This window comes from Macaca fascicularis, chromosome 13 (genome assembly GCF_037993035.2).
Source record: "Macaca fascicularis isolate 582-1 chromosome 13, T2T-MFA8v1.1".
Taxonomy (NCBI): Eukaryota; Metazoa; Chordata; class Mammalia; order Primates; family Cercopithecidae; genus Macaca; species Macaca fascicularis.
Genome location: NC_088387.1, coordinates 19156661 through 19173177, shown reverse-complemented (window position 1 = coordinate 19173177; position 16517 = coordinate 19156661). Strand labels below are relative to the sequence as shown.

Below are 16517 nucleotides of genomic sequence, written 5' to 3'. Positions count from 1 at the left end.
ATGAGCAAGAAATAAACTATTTGTCTTATGTTTTTGAAAGGTTAAAATCAAGCTGTGACCACAGCGTAGCTAAGCCTCAACACTAACCATGTGTGCCACTCCAGTGCTTTTCTACTCGATCCTTTCTCTTTTTTTTTTTTTTTTTTTTTTTTGAGACGGTGGAGTGCAGTGGCCGGATCTCAGCTCACTGCAAGCTCCGCCTCCCGGGTTCACGCCATTCTCCTGCCTCAGCCTCCCGAGTAGCTGGGACTACAGGCGCCCGCCACCTCGCCCGGCTCGTTTTTTGTATTTTTTAGTAGAGACGGGGTTTCACTGTGTTAGCCAGGATGGTCTCGATCTGCTGACCTCGTGATCCGCCCGTCTCGGCCTCCCAAAGTGCTGGGATTACAGGCTTGAGCCACCGCGCCCGGCCTACTTTTTTTTTTTTTTAATTATCTTTATTTCAAAATAATCATTAAGTTATAGAAAAGTTGGAAGATATAATGCATTTTTTCTGAACCATGAGAGTAAGTCGCTCTACCTTATTTTTACATAGACAAGCATTCACATATGTGCCGCTGCATCAGTTCTTATAAGTGTTTTTATTATAAATTCTTCATAATTTAACGGCTAGACAATATCCCATAAAGTAGCTGGTTAAACCATAATTCACTTAACTATGATATTGTTTATCTCTAATTTTATTTCTACTTTAATGTTATAATAAACACTATATTCTGTATTTTGAATCATTGTTTTAAAACATCACCAGAATTGACAGTATTCAAAGGTTATAAACACATTGTTGAACTTTTCACAAAAAAGGAATGAATTATATTACCATCACGAATAAGGGTGCTCATTTCATCAGACTTTGAAAGCAAAGGGATTTTACAAATATACCCCAGTATAAACTTAGGTTAATTTGATTTTTTAAACTATCCCCTATCTTTTGTTTTGCATTTCTTTACTACCACTGAGGTTGAACACTGTTCCATGTTTGATTAGCTGTGCCTCCTGTTTTAAGAATTTTATGTCCTGCCAGCTACTGGAGTCTATATGTCTGTATGTCCTACAGATTTATATAACCTAGCACCAATAAATATTATCAAGAATCATTCAAAATTTCAGAGCATTTTTATTAAAAGAACAAAATATTAAGGCACAAAATACATCAATTTTTCAAATGAAAACCCTTCAAATAGTTATGTCCTACATTCAACGAAACTTCTTCCAAATTACAGAATAATTTAACTTTTTAAAATAGAAAAATACAACTTCTTAAACTCCTAAAATTTCTCCCCAAATAAATGAATGTTTCCTAGTTTTAAAGAAGTTTCTTCATGCAGTACTGAGCTCCAATATTATAATGTACGCTTCCTTAAAAATCTAGTTTTGCCGCTTATATACATTCAATATGTTTAACCAGTATGTTAACCTTCTTCTAAGGCTTCGTATTTTGTATTGCTTATTACATGCTTTGATCACACAAAGACACAAGTACCAGAACTAATGATTATAAATCTAGCATAGCATCTGTCAACTTTAGTCATGTACAGCCTAGTGCAACAAACTCAAATGTTTTTTAAAAAAAGGATATATAAATCAAAATGTATATGTACATTTTTTATACTTTCAGCTTGACAGTATAGTAGTGTAAACATTGTACTGTAATACAAGGGGAAAAAGTGGTATTTTCTACAGGATGTGTAAGTTAAAATACTATTTTCTTTACAAGAAAAATATGGGAACCTTCTATCATCTCTCAAGCTTAAAAAATTCACATATTCACGTTTTTCCTTATTTTTGCAATAAAATTAATTGCTGTCTAAAGCAGATATTTAAATACTAATCTAAATCAAATCATGAAAATTTCCTTTTAAGCAAATCTCACACATCATATGAATCTAATATGAATGGCATAACTAGAACACTTAGGCATTTTGCCTAGAAAAACATCAAACCAGACCCGTATCCTCAGATTCCCTCACTAACAGGGAGACTCATCCTGATGGGGGCATGCTAAAAGTAAACTGATTTGAGTGCCTCAGAGGACCTGATGGCCAGCTTCAGGAAACTTTGAGCAGAAGCAGGGATGATGAGCTGCTCAATACCCCTAGGTATAACTTCTCCTGATGTTCGTCCTGTGACCTATGGCACTAGAGCACCCCTCTTGCGTATGTGAGGGGCCTAAGAAGGCCCTTCATAGAAATACTCGATCCAGGTTGTCAGCCATCAAGAGATGGCACAAATATTACTGAAGGTGACAGATAGCACATGCCCTTCTAGAAACAGTATTTGTGATGAGGCTACTAGGAGGGAATTCTGCTTTCTCTGGATGGAAGAAAAGCTTGCACCGCAGCCTGTAGCTGGGCTACAGAGGTAGCATCATTTATCCCACCAGCTGTAGAAAGACGTTTTGGTAAACATTACTGAGGTTCTGTCAGACGCAGTTTCCCTTATTATCATACTCACCATTAACTCCTCACTCCCACTCTACCAGATTTGCAGCTCCTACTGCCTGCAGGCCCAGTATTCCACATTTTAAAATTCAACTAGAGCCACATAATGAATGGGGGGTCAATCTGTCTCAAAACTTGGGGAGTGGGGTATTAGAGAAAAATGTTACTGGGCTAAGGGGAGAATACAACAGAATATAAATGCTGGGAACTGTAGAGGGTGGGAACCCTTTACTGCAGCAGAAACTGAAATAAGAAACGGAATTCACAATTGTTAAATTAGACTTTTTTTTCTCCCTAGGAAGGATATCCCAAAGCAAGGGCATCTTGAAAAGCATGATTTTCTCAGTAATGTTTGCCAACACTGTTCACTTTCCACATGGTCACGACTGAAAACCCATTTGCCAATATCTTTCAAGAGATATGACTACCAGAAATAGATCTTCTTTACTACCCTCTCTGAAATGAGTAAACAAGAGATAAATTCAGAAGGTAGGCTTTTGAAAAAAAAAAAAAAAAATTTGCTTGCGGCTTCACAGTGAAAAAAATTGGAGTGTTTGTGCCGGTTAAGATTTTAATATTTTCTTAATCAAAATTCTCTGAAGTCATTCTCAGTTTACAAGGTTAGAACTCCTTCAGAGACAAGACATACAAGATTCTAGATTTAATTACTATTCTATATGTCCACTAGCCCCTGTATCTTTGGTCATGAAAGCAGCAAAACATTCACATTTTCATCATACTACATTCAATTGCCTTTCAAGTTTAGAACATTCTACATTTTAAAAACAGATATTAAAGTAAAAGATTTCATATTACACATTACAAATATACGATGTAATGAAATAAGGTGCAAAACATGGTTGAAGGTTAAGAAACTATAAAATCAACAGTGATGTGGCATGCAAATAAATATATGTTTTTATTATGAAATGTAATATGCCAAGATTATGTAAAAGATACAGTTCTAATTTCCACAAAGTTCACCGGTAATGGGTCTCCCAGCTTGCCAGGTAGGAAGTGCTTTGGGGGAGCCATGTGGCCACCAGCCACCCCAGCAGACTCAGCAGCATCACACGTACACATGGCCTGAGTGAGGGACAATGAGGGTAATTCTTTGGTAGTGACCCTCAAGACACCTCTCTGTGTACTTGTGTTCCCCTGAGCTCAGAGAAGACCTAACTCCATGATTTGATGTGCATGATGAGACTCAACCAAGGGCTTTGTACAGATTTTTATAAAGCCGGGAGCGGGGGGGAACCTATAAATACACCTCTATTCAAACATTAACTGTTTTACTTAATATCAAATCACTTCAGTACAAATGTCAAAGAAAAGTACTATTGCATCTAGTAAACCCAAGACATAGAGACACGGATATACTATACTCCAGAAAATCACAATATCTACCTCAAAGGTGACTACAAAAAAGACCAAGGGTATTCATTAAAAAGCCGTTTTCTGTAATCTGGAATTGTCATATGTTCCAGAGAAAAGAGAGAGAACCCAAACCCACAGGCCTGCCACCTGTAAGCTAAGAGGCATCTGTGCAGATCTTTCTCATAATACTTTCCTCAGGTTATTTCCAAATCCGATTTATGGGATATTCAACTGACACTCAAGAGTCAGCTTTAAAAGGACTGCAGAACCCGCCTACCACCTGAATTCTTCATTTTGATACACACGCTTCCAAGATAACACAATAAAAATTTGTTATGCAGTATCAAAACAAAGCTCGCGGCCGGGCGCGGTGGCTCACGCCTGTAATCCCTGCACTTTGGGAGGCCGAGGCGGGCGGATCACGAGGTCAGGAGATCGAGACCATCCTGGCTAACACGGTGAAACCCCGTCTCTACTAAAAAAAAATACAAAAAACTAGCCGGGCGCGGTGGCGGGCGCCTGTAGTCCCAGCTACTCGGAGGCTGAGGCGGGAGAATGGCGCGAACCTGGGAGGCGGAGCTTGCAATGAGCCGAGATGGCGCCACTGCACTCCAGCCTGGGCGACAGAGTGAAGACTCCGCCTCAAAAAAAAAACAAAAAAAAAAAACAAACAAAAAAAAAACAAAGCTCGCTTTCAGTCTTGATGAAGGATAGTCCTTCAGACTTAACTACATTTCACTTATATGGGTTCCAATCACATTATCTTTTCTGAAGAGAACATTTTTTCAGCCAGTTCAGATCTGGTCATGATTTCCTAAAGAAAAAAAAAGAAGATATGTATCAACATGTTGATGCTACTTCCAGAATCCTAACAAAAAATTTCTAATCTTTCAACAGCCACATTTAGGGGAAGTAAATATATTCCACAATATACATGGAAATATCAGATACAGAAAATAAAAGGCCAAGTACAGTGACTCATGCCTGTAATCTCAGCACTTTGGGAGGCCGAGGCGGGAAGATTGCTTGATGCTAGGAGTTTGGGACCGGCCTGGGCAACCCAGTGAGACCTCATCCTTACAAAAAATTTAAAAATTAAAAAATAACCATATAATCTATACTCTCCAATAATGTATAGTCAGTTATCTGCTGCGAAGTTCAGAAAACTTCAACTTCCTGCTATCTAGAAAACATGTCAAGTTCAGAATCTCCAGTGAGAGGCAGGAATGGAGCTAAAATGGATTTCTTAGGCCTAGCTCATCTAGAGATTTGCCTCACTTTACTAAATTAGTGTATTATTGAAATTACAAATGAATTATTTACTAATACTTTAAATACTCTACAGAAAGATGTAGCATAAAATTACTTTTAAAGGGGCATTTAAATTACTTTTAATCTACATTCTACATCTTTCTGTAGAGTTATGAATCTTTCTGTAATGCTACATCTTTCTGTAGAGTTATAAATCTTGAAGTTTAACTGTTTTACAGTAAGGCCTTCTCAAACCTTCCTGTCCCAGTACAGTCAAATAACAGACTGACGCCAAAATCATTTCCCTTCTCTTTCAACGAATACGGCTCTGGCTCCTCTTATGTGCTACAGCCGCCATACAAGTTACTACTTAGCTACCACTGACTTCCCTCCACTCGTCCTTTCTGAAAGTTAATGTTCCATGCATCCAGCCTTTAATTCTTAAATTTCAGATTTCTTCCTGCCTTGTGCCACAACTCAATGTCCATGTGATCCACAGCTAATTTTTTTCCCAAAACCTTTCCTAAATCCACACCCTCTATCCAAATTTCCTGCTTAGCAAATGAAAATGATAGGAACTTTAATATCTCAGCAAAAGGTCTACAAGTATCAGAGATTAACTTAGACGAACTGTCATCTTAAAATCTTTTAAACCCCTATCTATATACAAGATTTTAGAAAACCATAGAATCAAGATGTCATAAAATAATCCTTCATTTCTTTCATACCAATAAGTATTATCTTGTTCTTGTTTGAAATGGGGACTTTATCCATAAATCTTTCCAACTTTACCCACAAATCAATTCATAGCATCTTTCTGTCTGCTCAATTTATAATCTTAAAAAGTAGTTTTCACAGCTTCTTTCTGAAATACTTCTCTACTTTGTGAAAATATCAGCTCCAAGGAAATATGCAAAAATATATTTTACCTCATCTGAATCCACTAACACTGGAAGAGCTCTGAAATAAAAGGGGAAAAAAGGTAATAATGTTAACAGTAAGGCCAGTGTATCCACAAAAGCCGAATACAGGCACATGCCATGGCTCACCAATTCTCACTCCTGGATATCCACAGGTGACAGAAGGGAGCACCTACGCTCGCAGACAGACGTGCAGGAGTTTTCACAGCAGTGCTGTTCTCAATAGCACTCAACTGAAAATAACCCCAATGGGTACACTGTGGGTTATTCAGACAATGGAATACTATACAGCAAAGCAAATGGATGATCTCTTGAGGGATAAAATTTTAAAAACGGACACAAGTAATCTACAGTTGTAGACTTCAGGATAGCAGGACCTTTGGGAAAGTGGGCTCCTGATTTGAAAGGGAAATGGGAAATGGGCTTTTTAGGGCAGTAGCATTATTCTGTTTTTTGATCTGGGTGATGATTACACAAATGTGCTGATCCAAAAATTTTGTTGCAGACTTAACCCATTTATGAGTAAACACATTATGAAAGGTGGTATTTACAGAATCCAGCATTTGCTTAACTTTTGTGTCATTATGACCACTGTCTGGATGTCTGCCAGTGAAGGGTACTAGAGAGTGTCATACAACAGAACTTTTGCTCAACAAAGATAACACAGATAAAAAGAATGTAACAAATGTTAAGTAAGTTTAATCCAGCCTGAATGTGCAACAGAGGTCTGAGGGAGGAGAACCTGAAGGAAATGTGCAAGTGCCAAAGTTCTGCCATGAAAGAGTCACACACAACTTCAGAGGATGCTACCTACAGTGCGGTCCATGGTGAAGCCAGGAGGGCCAGGAGACTGACTAGGTGTGAGGAAGGAGCCAAGGCAGACTGTTTGGAATAATACGATTAAGGAAAATATGGGGGAGAAGATGGCGTTAGAGAAAAGGTGAACCAGAAGGCAGTCTGCTGCATGCCTGGTACTTTGTTTAGAGCTAAACACTAGCAACATCAACAATGGTCCCTGCTGTGACGTTAATGACTACTTAAAACTTATTAAGAATGATTCAGTGCATTAAAGAGGGAGATAAGCTAAGCTAATGTCACCTTCATGGGTTATCGAAGATGAGGATATTCACAGTGAATATCATACCAATATCTCATAATACATATCAGATGGTTATTCAGGATCTGTTTAAAATGTCCCATGACTTATAAAATTTTTGTTCCATTTCCACAGATGTATAAGGCGAATGCTTTTCTGTGTTGGAAGTCTAAATACTAAACTTGCCATGTAAATTGTACATTAATTTTGGATAGCACTGGGCTACATTTCTTGGGTTAAAGTTTTTGTAAGTGAAGAAGCAAAGTTACCAAGAACCTAAAATTTTGGAAATCATCTTAGATTATGCAGCTCTACTCATTTCACATAAATGGTTCATAAAGACATCAAATACAACAGTTTAATCTTCTATATTTCAAAGGATTTTTCATAACCAAGAAGATATTTATATCTACGGAAAAAAAATAGTAGCGAATGGTGACTTTCTCACATGTAAAGAGAACTACCTAGGAGCCTTATTGGTTTCCAGCAAGAAGTGATGGCACAGTAGGAGGTAAGCCTGCTTACATAATTTCCTTCTAAAATGCTTAGTCATGAGTTTCCAAATCTGCAAAATAGTGGTGGCCACCTAATTTGAATCTCTCCATATAGTCTTGCTCAAAAAACCATAAAATTACTAAGGATCGCAAACAAAACCACAAAAGACACATACCTTCAGCATTACCAGAAAAACACCACGAACTTGAAATTATATGTAAATAGAGAAATAAATGTCAAATCCCAACAGATTCCCTGCTGTGACTGCAAGCTCATGGGTACCGACAGCAGGGGAAAGAGAGGGTTGAGAGACTTTGGGAAAAACAGTAGAGGGGTGGGAGGACTCAGACAACCACAGACAAAAATCAACCCCTCCAAAAAAGCCCAACGCTTAGTACCAACAGACTGAATAAAACCAGTGACTTGGAAGAAGTTCACAGCCCCTGCTACATGGAAGGGGCTCAAATCGAGCGGGACAAAAAGTAGCAGCCTTGAACGATTATTGTTTTCAGGAAAGGATCATATATAAAAAAGAGGAATATTCCTTGGAGATGTGATAGCGCAGTTAAAAAAAAAAAAAAGACGACAGTAAAAAGTCGGGGGGCGGGAGGTGGAAAGGTCTGCAGAAATAAAAGAAAAACAAAACAACACCAATTTCTCCTACTCCATACCATCATTGTCATCCATAAAAGAAACTACAATTCATGTGCACTAATGGAAAAAGGCACTCAAACCAGGAACCTTCATCATAAAACCTCTCAGAATGGGAAAACCAAAATCAATTCCATATAATAGTGCAGGAAAGAAAAAAGAAGGAAAATGAAAATCACAATATTTTACAGTAGAAGAAAACTATAGTTATAACACACAATACTCCAAATTAAACACAGTAACTTAAAAAGAACATTTGGTAATATTAAAAACATTCTACTGTTGGGAGCAAGTCCCCCAAAATCTGGCCATAAAAAAAATCTCTGCAGCACTGTGATATGTTCATAATGGCCCTAACACCCAAGCTGGAAGGTTGTGGGTTTACAGGAATGAGGGCAAGGAACACCTGGCCCGCCCAGTGGGGAAAACCGCTTAAAGGCATTATTAAGCCACAAACAAAAGCATGAGTGATCTGTGTCTTTAAGGGTGTGTTCCTGCTGCAGTTAACTAGCCCAACCTTTTCATTTAATTCAGCCCATCCTGTCATTTCCCATAAGTGATACTTTTAGTTAATTTAATATCTATAGAAACAATGCTAATGACTGGTTTGCTGTTAATAAATATGTGGGTCACTCTCTGTTCGGGGTTCTCAGCTCTAAAGGCTGTGAGACCCCTGATTTCCCACTTCACACTTCTATATTTCTGTGTGTGTCTTTAATTCCTCTAGCGCCGCTGGGTTAGGGTCTCCCTGACTGAGCTGGTCTCGGCATTCTACAGTAAGAAATCTAAAAACCAAAAGCAGAAGTAGTAAAAACAAAGCACGAAGAAATTCAAAGAATCAATCATAATCAGAAAAAAAGTTAAAGAAAAAGACAAAAATGATTCCAGTGATGGAGAAAATTACAAGGCACCCAAGGGAGAATAAATTCAACAGAAATCTTAATGTGTGGTAGGAAAACAACAAAGAAAATGAAACAAAGAAAGAAGGAAAAAAGGGTCACAGAGAAAGTGATTGCAATATAAGACAGCAAGTAAAGGTGGACACAAAAGGTCAGATGATTCCTTCCACAAAAAACACTGACAAAACCTGGTCAAAAACAAGTAGTTGGTCGGGTACGGGGGCTCATGCCTGCAATCCTAGCACTCTGGAAGGCCAAGGCAGATAGATCACCTGAGGTCAGGAGTTCAAGGCCAGCCTGGCCAACATGGTGAAACCCCGTTTCTACTAAAAATACAAAATTAGCTGGGTGTGGTGGTGCCTGCCTGTAATCCCAGTTACCCAGGAGGCTGAGGCAGGAGAATCACTGGAACCCAGGAGGCAGAGGCTGCCGTGAGCTGAGATTGCACCACTGCACTGCACTGCACTGCACTCTAGCCTAGGTGACAGAGCAAGACTCTGTCTCAAAAAAAAAAAAAAAAAAAAAAAAAGTAGCTGAAGGCACTGGAAAATGACCAAGGGACATGGATCTGAAAAGCTCAACAAATCGCAAGGAGAATAGACAAAAAAAAAAAAAAAAGACCATACCTAGGCATATCATAAACACACTGCAGAAAGCCAAATATAAAGGAAAAATCAGAAAAACAGCAAAAGATAAATGTCACATCACACACATGAGAACAATACAACTAATGACTACTTTCTCCTCAAAAACAACAAAAGCCAGAAGATATTGGAAAGACATGTTGGAAGTGCTCAAACAAAAGTCAGTCAAGATTTCTACATCCAGCAAAACTAGCCTTTACAAAGGAAGGCAAAGTAAATACATTTTCACATAAATAAAATTGAGAGAATTTGTTGTCAGCAGACCTATCCTATAAGAAATACTAAAGAAAGACGTATAGGAGGACGGTCTTAGCTCATATATAGAGGAAAGAAAGAAGAAATAGTAAACACATGGGTAAATATAAAAGAACATATAGGCCGGGCGCGGTGGCTCAAGCCTGTAATCCCAGCACTTTGGGAGGCCGAGACGGGCGGATCACGAGGTCAGGAGATCGAGACCATCCTGGCTAACACAGTGAAACCCCGTCTCTACTAAAAAATACAAAAAACTAGCCGGGCGAGGTGGCGGGCGCCTGTAGTCCCAGCTACTCCCGAGGCTGAGGCAGGAGAATGGCGTGAACCCGGGAGGCGGAGCTTGCAGTGAGCTGAGATCCGGCCACTGCACTCCAGCCCGGACAACAGAGCGAGAATCTGTCTCAAAAAAAAATAAAAAAGAATATATACACCCATATTTTCCTTTTCTCACTGCTAAAATAAAGTATAACAGTGTATTGTTAGTTTCATAATGAATAGGCAGTTCTTACTTTGCACAGACTATTTATAAATTAATTTCAGTTACCACAGTTTAAATAACACTAGTCCCCCAACAAGGCAGTTTGAATTCCAGTAACTCATAAGCGCAATGACATATCACTTCATAGTCACTAAGAGCTAAAATCAAAAAGGTGGACAATAATAAGTGCTAACAAAAAATGTGGAGAAGTTGGAACCCTCATATATTGCTGATAGGATTGTAAAATAATGCAGCTGCTTTGAAAAACAGCTTGGCACTTCCTCAAAATGTTAAACATAGAGTTACCATATGATCTAGCAATTCCACTTTAGGTATACAGCCAAGAGAAATGAAAATATACGCCCACGCATACCTAGAATCATCATATTCGTAATGAGGAAAACTAAAGATAAAGAGAAAATCCTGAAGGCAGCCAATTCCCCTGCCCTTGTCACCCAAAAAAACCTCAACCCACACAAATAAAATTCATATAACATGTGGTGGAACAAAGATAAGAACGAAAGCAGACATCTTTCTGAAACTATGAAAGCCAGAAGACTCTTCATTCAAGTGACCAACATTTTAAGTGTTGAAAGAAAAAAAAGGTCAACAAAGAATTCTATTCCCACAAAAATATCTTCAATAAAGGTGAAACAAAGACTTTTTCAGACAAACAAAAATCTGACAGATTCACTACCAGCACACCTGCACTACTAGAAAGAAAAGCAAAGGCAATTCTTCAGGCAGAAGGAATATCATACTACACAGAAACTATCTAAACAGAAACCAGATGGGGGCTAGGAAGGGAAAGATCAATATGTAAAAAAAATGTTATCATACTTGGCTATTCTATTATTTACTATGGAAACAGCTATCTGGAATTCTTGTGTCAAACGGGACATAGATAAAAAGGATCCTGAATAGCTCAACGTTTCCAGAGGGGATTCCTATACTCATGTTTTTCCTCCAAAAGCTTCCTCACAATACATGGTACTGTGGTTACCTTAAAAAAAAAAAAAAAGTTGACATACGTTTGACGTTTTCCATAATAGATAAAAAATGAAACGATCCTGATAACGGCAGATCAGAAAAAGCTAGAGCTGGTTAGAGGCCACTAGTTTTAAAACGGTTGCTGTACAGTGAAAAACAAACAAGCCAGGGTTTTGTTTTCCTTGTAGTTCTGTCAGGGCCATGTACTGGTGGTAGGGGCTTACCCAGGGATATGGAAGTATGAGGTTTGAAAAGCACATGACAAAGGATGAGAACGATCCCTTTTAAACTACAGTCTAAAATTTAGAATCAGACTCTAACAGAAGATACTTACATATCTGTGAATGAAGAGGGAATATTTTCTTCTACCCACTTCAAATCTTCATCCTGTAGAAATATTTATACTTAGCATTTGCTTAATATCACCTGACAGCAGAATTTTTAAAACAGAATATATGTAAAACTGAAGTGTTTAAATGTAAATATTTGATATTCTTTTAGTTTCTACATATGTCCTAAGTTGGCACTCATGCCATACAGAAATTATGCCACTGTTTTCTTACACACGCAAAAATTGGATTTCAGATTTTACACTTCTTGGTTTTAGCTGGATGTATGAAGTATTATTTTTTTTGTCCTGAGAAATCACAGTAAAAACACAAAGTTCATTTGTAAGATAGAAAATACCAAGGATAATTTTTTGCTTTGCAACACTCATTATGCCTCCTAATTTGTTCAAGTTCTTATATAATGAGTTTATAAAAGAAAAAAAAGATGATAATACAAATATTCTCTCTGTTTTTTTTTTTGAGACAGAGTCTGACTGTCACCCAGGCTGGAGTGCAGCGGTGCGATCTTGGCTCACTGCAATCTCTGCCTCCCGGGTTCAAGCAATTCTCCTGCCTCAGCCTCCTGAGTAGCTGGGATTACAGGCACACGCCACCACACCCGGCTAATTTTTCTATTTTTAGTAGAGATGGGGTTTCACCATGTTGCCCAGGCTGGTCTCGAACTCCTGAGCGCAAGCGATCCGCCTGCCTCAGCCTCCCAAAGTGCTGTGATTACAGGTATTAGCCACCGTGCCTGACCTCAAATATTCTAACTTTAGAAAAGCCAATTTATTTGTGTCACTCGTATTTATGCTCATCTCCCTACAGGAGGCAAGAAAAGGAAAGAAAGCAGGTCGGCTGAGGTAGCTATCTGTCTGTCTATCTTTATCTGTCTGTCTATCTATCTATCTATCTATCTATCTATCTATCCATCCATCCTTTCTATCCATCCCTCCCATTTATTTTATCTATCTATCTATCTATCTATCTATCTATCTATCTATCTATCCATCCATCCTTTCTATCCATCCCTCCAATTTATTTTATCTATCTAATCTATCTTGTTTAGCTATCCATCTGTCTAATCTATTAGAGAATTTGCCAAATCTAACAGATAAAAGTCTTCACATATTATCTATCCTGTCAGAACTTATATATGCATACAAAAATTTTTACATAGTATTAACCACAGCACATATAGCTGTAAGAAAGAACGTATAAAACTATATGATAGACATTTCCATTTTACATTGCTGTCTTCAAAAACATTCTTATGCATAAATAACATGCAGAAAATATTTTTTAGCTCATCTCTGCCCAATGTTTTACAATTTTATTCAAGTTTCCCACTTCAAACAAAAATCTGTTAATTTTGGTAACCGTGTAGGTAACACATAAAGTTCTTCACCAACAGATAACAAATGTTATTTAAAATGGCTTCAAAAATCACTTTCATATGCTGAAAAGTTAATTCAAGCTTTTATTGGAACAAAGCTTTCCCGTCTCGAATGTGCAGATGAACAGCTATGAAATCTTTTCAAAAAGCAGATTCCAATTCAGGAGCATCTGGGGTAGGCCTGAGACTCTGCATCCCTAACAAGTTCCCAGATGGGCCGGGCACAGTGGCTCACGCCTGTAATCCCAGCACTTTGGGGGGCCGAGGTGGGCGGATCACAAGGTTAGGAGATGGAGACCATCCTGGCTAACGTGGTGAAAATCCGTCTCTACTAAAAATACAAAAAGAATTAGCCGGGGGTGGTGGCGGGTGCCTGCAGTCCCAGCTACTCAGGAGGCTGAGGCAGGAGAATGGTGTGAACCCGGGAGGCAGAGCTTGCAGTGAGCCGAGATCGCACCACTGCACTCCAGCCTGGGCGACAGAGCGAGACTCCGTTTCAAACAAACAAACAAACAAACAAGTTCCCAGATGATGCTCATGCCGCTGGCCTAGGAACAGCAGGTGAGAAGTGAGACCTACAGCGAAGGTATTTCAGTGATGGACAACCAGGATTGCTACCTGGCAACGCTAATTTTTGTAACAACAAAAAAACCTTAGTAAAAACTGTTCTTCTGAGAGTCGATGAATATGACACTCATATAGCTCTCTACAGTAGTGAAGACTAAGGAAGACTAAGATTGTACTAAATATATACCATACTCACAAAGTTCTCAGAAGTGGCAGGCTTAGCTGTTCCATTGGAAACTGATTTTGAGGCTCTTAATTTTATTCCTTCCGCTACGAGAGACATTATAAACATATATATAAAACCACAAAATAATATTTTCCTTTAGAAATTTAATAACCTAACAAGAAAAAAAATTACATCTTTTTAGAAATGGAGGGTTAATAATGGAAACTTTAGGCAGAATGCTGGATTTACCATTTGGGAATGTAGAAAAGATACATGAAAAAAGTTCACAGATTTTTGAAAACTATTTGTCAGAACCACCAGGTTCTCAAGTTTCTTGTTTGAATCCTAGTTTTAGAGGAGTTTAAACAAACAAGTATACATGCATACATATTTCCTTAATTGCAATTATTTTGAAGTTTATGGATTTAAAAATCTTCAGGATTCATGGTATATTCAAGAACAAAACACATCTTTGGGTATGCTTTACATCCCTGATGTACAAATTTTGAAATGCGTGTATGGCATAAAGAAGATCGGAAAGAACAAGATTTCTTTCCTATTTGACCAAGGCTCTTCCGTATGTTTGCAGTTTCAGTGGAGCAAAGGCTAAGTGCCTGCATCCTGGAACTAGACTGCCTCACTGGAATCCTGGGCAAAACAATTAACTTCCTGTGACTTAGTGTTTCCGACTATAAACTGGGGATAGTAGTTTCCACTTCACAGAGTTCTAGTGACCACTGAACAAGTCAGCACATATAAAATGCCTGACACACAATCTATGCTCAGTAAAGTAGTCACTTTTGTTATTTAAATAATATGCAAATATTGCTTCTCCATAAACTAGGACAATTATAACATAAGCTGTTGTAAAAAAACAAATTAGGTTCCTCAATCCAAAAATGTTTTCCTGGGACATTTGAAATCCCAACCTTTCTCTTAGAAGGGGAATATGGTGATTTTTAAACACCGAAGTGTGCACATATATATATACACACACACACACATATACATTACAAATTTTAAGTGTATAGTCCGAAGAAACCTGACAAATATATACACTTGAGTAACTGCCATGCCAATCAATACAGTTAACATTTCCATTATCACAGAAGGTTCTTTAGGTTCCTTTCCAGTCAATCCCTACCTCACCAAAAGCAACCACTGCTCTGATTCAGATAATCATCATAGTTTGTTTTCCAGAACTTCATTTATAGAACCACAGTATATAGAGTCTACATACTTTTGTATTTGGCTACTTTTATGCAACATAAACATTTTTGAGATTTAGTCATGTTATAGAGTGTTGGTTACTTTTTATTACTGAAAAGTATTCCATTATATGGATATACCACAATTTATCTTTTCACCTGTTCATAGATAATTGTGTTATTTCCAGTTTGGGACTATTAAGAATAAAGCTCCTGTAAACATTATTGTGTTTCTGTAGACATCTGCTTCATTTTTCTGGCTAAAAACCTTAAGAGTGGAACAGCTGGACTGTATGGTAGGTATATGCTTAACTTTGTAAGAAACTGTCACATTGCTTTCTAAAGAGGTCCTGCTATTTTACATTCCTTCAAGTACTGTATGAGAGAGCCAGCTGTTCCACATCCTCTCCAATAGTTCATGCTATCAGACTGTTTTTTATCTTTTTTTTTGGAGACAGAGTCTCATTCTGTCACCCAGGCTGGAGTACAATGGTACTCACTATCTCCTGGGTTCAAGCGATTCTCCTGCCTCAGCCTCCCAAGCAGCTGGGATTACAGATGTGCACCACCACACCCAGCTAATTTTTGTATTTTTAGTAGAGGCGGGGTTTCGTCATGTTGGCCAGGCTGGTCTCGAACTCCTGACCTCAGGTGATCCACCTGCCTCGGCCTCCCAAAGTGCTGGGATTACAGGTATGAGCCACCATGCCTGGCGCTATTAGACTTTTTAATTTTAACCATTCTAGCGGATGTGTGGTAGCAGCTCATTATGGTCTTAATTTGCATTTCCCTGATGACTGATTATATTGAGCACCTTTTAATGGGTTTATTGGCCATTCCTATGTCTTCTTTGAAGTGTCTACACAAGTCTTCTGCTCATTTTTTGCAACATAGGTTATCATTTATTGATTTACAGGAATTCTACTTATATTCTGGATATAAGCCCTTTGTCAGATATGTACGTATTGAGAATATTTTATCTCCCACTGTAGCTAGCCTTCTTATTTTCTTAAATTCTTCCTGATGAGCATAGATTTTTAATTTTGATAAAGTCTCATTTTTTAATTTAATGGTTAAAAAAATGGTTTTTAATTTAATTTGTGTCCTAAGAAATTAGCCCATCCAGTGTCATTAAAATATTTTCCCGTTTTCTTCTAGAAGAGTAACAGTTGAAGCTTTTCCATTAGGTCTGTAATCCATCTTGAATTAATGATTGTGAGATGTGCAACAAAAGTCTAGATGATTTTTTTTTCTACACATTTATCCAGTTATTCCAGTACTATTTATTAAAAAGGCTATCCTTTCTTCATGTAAGCCTTGGTGCCTTTGTCAAAAATCAACTGACCACACATGC

At 38.1% G+C, this 16517-nt stretch overlaps 1 protein-coding gene across 9 annotated transcripts in view; it reads right to left on the bottom strand.

The window, feature by feature from the left end:
• Positions 1-4035: 4035 nt before the first annotated feature.
• Positions 4036-16517, bottom strand: part of TMEM87B (transmembrane protein 87B) — a 61997-nt gene continuing 49515 nt past the window's right edge. For 7 of the 9 annotated variants that reach the window (XM_074011258.1, XM_065526801.2, XM_065526802.2 and 4 more), the window contains 4 exons: positions 13986-14059; positions 11832-11884; positions 5999-6029; positions 4465-4632 (listed from right to left, as the gene is read on the bottom strand). In XM_074011258.1, the coding sequence (XP_073867359.1) occupies positions 4573-4632; positions 5999-6029; positions 11832-11884; positions 13986-14059 (218 nt within the window). In that variant the 3' untranslated portion in view covers positions 4465-4572. Of the gene's footprint in view, positions 4178-4464; positions 4633-5998; positions 6030-6118; positions 6223-11831; positions 11885-13985; positions 14060-16517 lie in introns of those variants that run through there. The other 2 variants (XR_010580369.2, XR_010580370.2) reach the window with 2 other exon arrangements.